Source organism: Mandrillus leucophaeus, unplaced genomic scaffold (genome assembly GCF_000951045.1).
Source record: "Mandrillus leucophaeus isolate KB7577 unplaced genomic scaffold, Mleu.le_1.0 Scaffold160, whole genome shotgun sequence".
NCBI classification, from domain to species: domain Eukaryota; kingdom Metazoa; phylum Chordata; class Mammalia; order Primates; family Cercopithecidae; genus Mandrillus; species Mandrillus leucophaeus.
The window spans coordinates 2,598,627-2,601,553 of record NW_012101588.1 but is presented as its reverse complement, the minus strand read 5'-3'; the positions used below and the strand labels follow the sequence as shown (position 1 = coordinate 2,601,553).

Genomic DNA, 2,927 nt, shown 5'->3' with positions numbered 1-2,927 from the left:
ACAAAAATTTGCCAGTGGTGGTGGACATCTGTGATCTGAGGCGCCCACCCAGACTGAGGCAGGGAGAATTGCTTGAATCCAGGAGGTGGAGGTTGCAGTGAGCCGAGATCATGCCATTGCACTCCAGTCTAGGAGACAGAGCAAGGCTTCATCTCAAAAAAAAAAATATATATACACAAAATAAAAATAAAAAGGGGAAGGGAGCATCCTTAGATACAATTAAATGGACCTCTAACCTAACTGCATTTTCATCTAATCGTCACACCCAGAACTGGCTAAATTTTGTATATTCCAGAAAATATGAGTACAGATTAATAGCACAGCCTTTACTTGAATTCAGAAGTTCTGACACTTACTAGCCATATATCTTCAGCAACCTTGAATTCGTGATCTCCAAATGAGGATAATGAGGAATAATAAGATAATGTACGCAGGAAGTACTTAGCATATTGTATGACACAGAATAAGCATTCCGTGAATTTTATATGTTATAATGATGGTCCTTAAATCTTAATGTTCATAAATCATGGTATATACATAGAATGGAATACTATTTTTAAAACTTAAAACACAAGGCAGTTCTATTAATATGAAATTGATATGGTATTGATATGGAATGATCTCCAAGCTACTAAATTTAAAAAGAAATTAACAATTAACAGAATTAACTGCTGTATACACAAAACAATGTGTAGAGCATGTTACTACTTCTATTTTTTTAAAACGGTTAACTCTATATGTATATGCTTGTACATACGCAGAATGTATCTGGAAGAATACATAAGAAACTAGTATCAGAGATTGCCTCTGAGGAGAAAAACTAAGCAGCTAAGGGATAGGGATAGAAGAAAGCCTTACATTTTGCCATATTCTTTCTTGCACCTGTTGAAATTTATACTATTTGCTTTTATTGACTACCAAAAACGAAAAATAAAATTCATATTATAATCCACAGCTTACCCTACCAGAATATTCCATTATACATTTATTTATTTATTTATTTATAATGACTACTCCAGCAGACCAGGGCTACCCCCTAGGCAGTGTGTGGAGCCCATTCCATTATACTAAGTGCATTATGCTAATCTTTCGATAAAAACGTAAGGTGATGTAATCAAAGTTCTAGTAATAATTTCAACTGCATTGATGATAAGGGTCAAAGATTGTCATATTTTTAGCTAAATTAATAAATAAGAATCTATTTATTAAGGTATATACTTTATTAAGGTCATCAATCTATTAAGGTATATTACAGGGGTTGCTTGAATTTGAGAAAAAGGAAAACAAGTATGTGGATCAGGGAGACAATGAGAATAATTTCATTCATTCATTCAAAAATCATATTTGCATATCAGGTACCACTCATTGCGCTAAGTGCTTAGGAAACAATGACACAATGTCCTTGCCTTTGAAAAACGTGCAGTTTAGTGCGAGTATATGAATAGAGCAGTAAAACTGGCACTCTTGACTTGGTTACTCAGAATATACATTCATTCATTCACGAACATATAACTGAATGAAGGAAGCCAGGGAGAAGGAAAGCCCGGTGACAAAATAATTCCACTGAAGCCTCTAATGACTTTAAAAGAACACCAAGAATCGATCCCTAAATCTGAGAATGCGTGTGGACCTTCTTTCCCAGAATCACGAGAGACAGCAGGGCCTGCAGAGGTCCCAGGCGCGGCTCTTCCTCCAGTGCCCGTAAGTCACCAGCCCCGAGAGCTTGGAAAACGCAGAGGGTAGGGGTCCCCAGGCCCCAACCCCACACCTGCATCACTGCAAGCCAGGCACTCCCACTGGGCTCAGCTCTCTAAATGTCCCGGAGGGAAGAAACTCTGAGTCGACCTCTGACCCTCAAAATGAAAGTCACTCAGGGTTATTTCCCTCAGTGCTCAGGGCTCATTCACAGACAGTATAAAAGGTCAAGAGAAATGGAAACACCTCTCGAGGAGCCCTTAGCTTCGAGAAAGCAGGAGACACCAGGGGTAGATCGGACAGGGAGGGTGACCCCAGAGCCTTCTCCAGTCATATGCAGTCGGCTCGGACTACTCATGGCACAGTCACTGACCTTTCCAAAGGGGCTTCCCAGGGGCGGTGGCCAGAGGAGCGAGAGCGGCGGCCCGGGCCCCGCACCCAACACATCTCCCTCTCAGCGGGCTCTGTGCTAAGGGGCGCAAGGTAACCAAGAGCGACCAGGAGGCCGCCATCTTGAACTCCGTACGAGGAGAGGAAGAGGAAAACTTTATTGAAACCCAAGAGAGACCGTGGCAAAGTCAAATCTCGCCGTGTACGCTGAAGGCTCCACCCGACAGAACCAAGGGATCAGTTAGGGAACGTGACCTCCAGTAGCCAGATGGGCGGGCTGCACTCCCGTGCCCTCCCGTCCTTCCGGACGCTGCCAGCCGGGACTACGACTCCCAGCATGCAGTGGGGCGGGGCGGAACGGAACGGAACGGAACGGGCAGCTCCAGTCTGGGCAGCTGGAGGGAGGGTGATTCTCCGCTCGGCGCTGGCGGCCTAGAAACCCGAAGTTTTCAAGGAATTGGGAAGTGATTATGACGGGTGGGCAGGTAACCACTCTTGAGCCTTTTAAGTTAGCTCACATGACCGAGATTCCGAAACCTGAATAAAATGGAGGTGACCCAGTGGGCCCTCGGGTTTTAACGCAATAGTGATGTCACTTCGTCACATCTCCCTAAATGGTAGGCCCATTTTTTATTTTACCTCCAGCGTCCAACTCATCTTTGACGAGTACCTGAAATGTGTGCGTACCGTTTTCGCTTTTCGTATTTGAGTAATCTAAATGGTACGCACTCAAATGTTTTGAAAGAATGTATAAGTGGCATGGGAAAGCCAAGGGCCTAAGAAGGACTGTTGGTGGACGGAGAAGTCATGGGACAGTGTATCCGAAGGGTAACTTCTCATTG

General features: G+C 43.7%; 1 protein-coding gene across 1 annotated transcript in view; it reads right to left on the bottom strand.

Moving 5' to 3' along the window:
* The window catches only part of LACE1 (lactation elevated 1), a 236,386-nt gene extending 233,969 nt beyond the window's left edge, over positions 1–2,417 (bottom strand). The window contains exon 1 of the mRNA XM_011975943.1: positions 2,069–2,417. Coding sequence (XP_011831333.1) covers positions 2,069–2,207 — 139 coding nt within the window. The 5' untranslated portion in view covers positions 2,208–2,417. The remainder of the gene's footprint in view (positions 1–2,068) is intronic.
* Between the last annotated feature and the right edge of the window lie 510 nt (positions 2,418–2,927).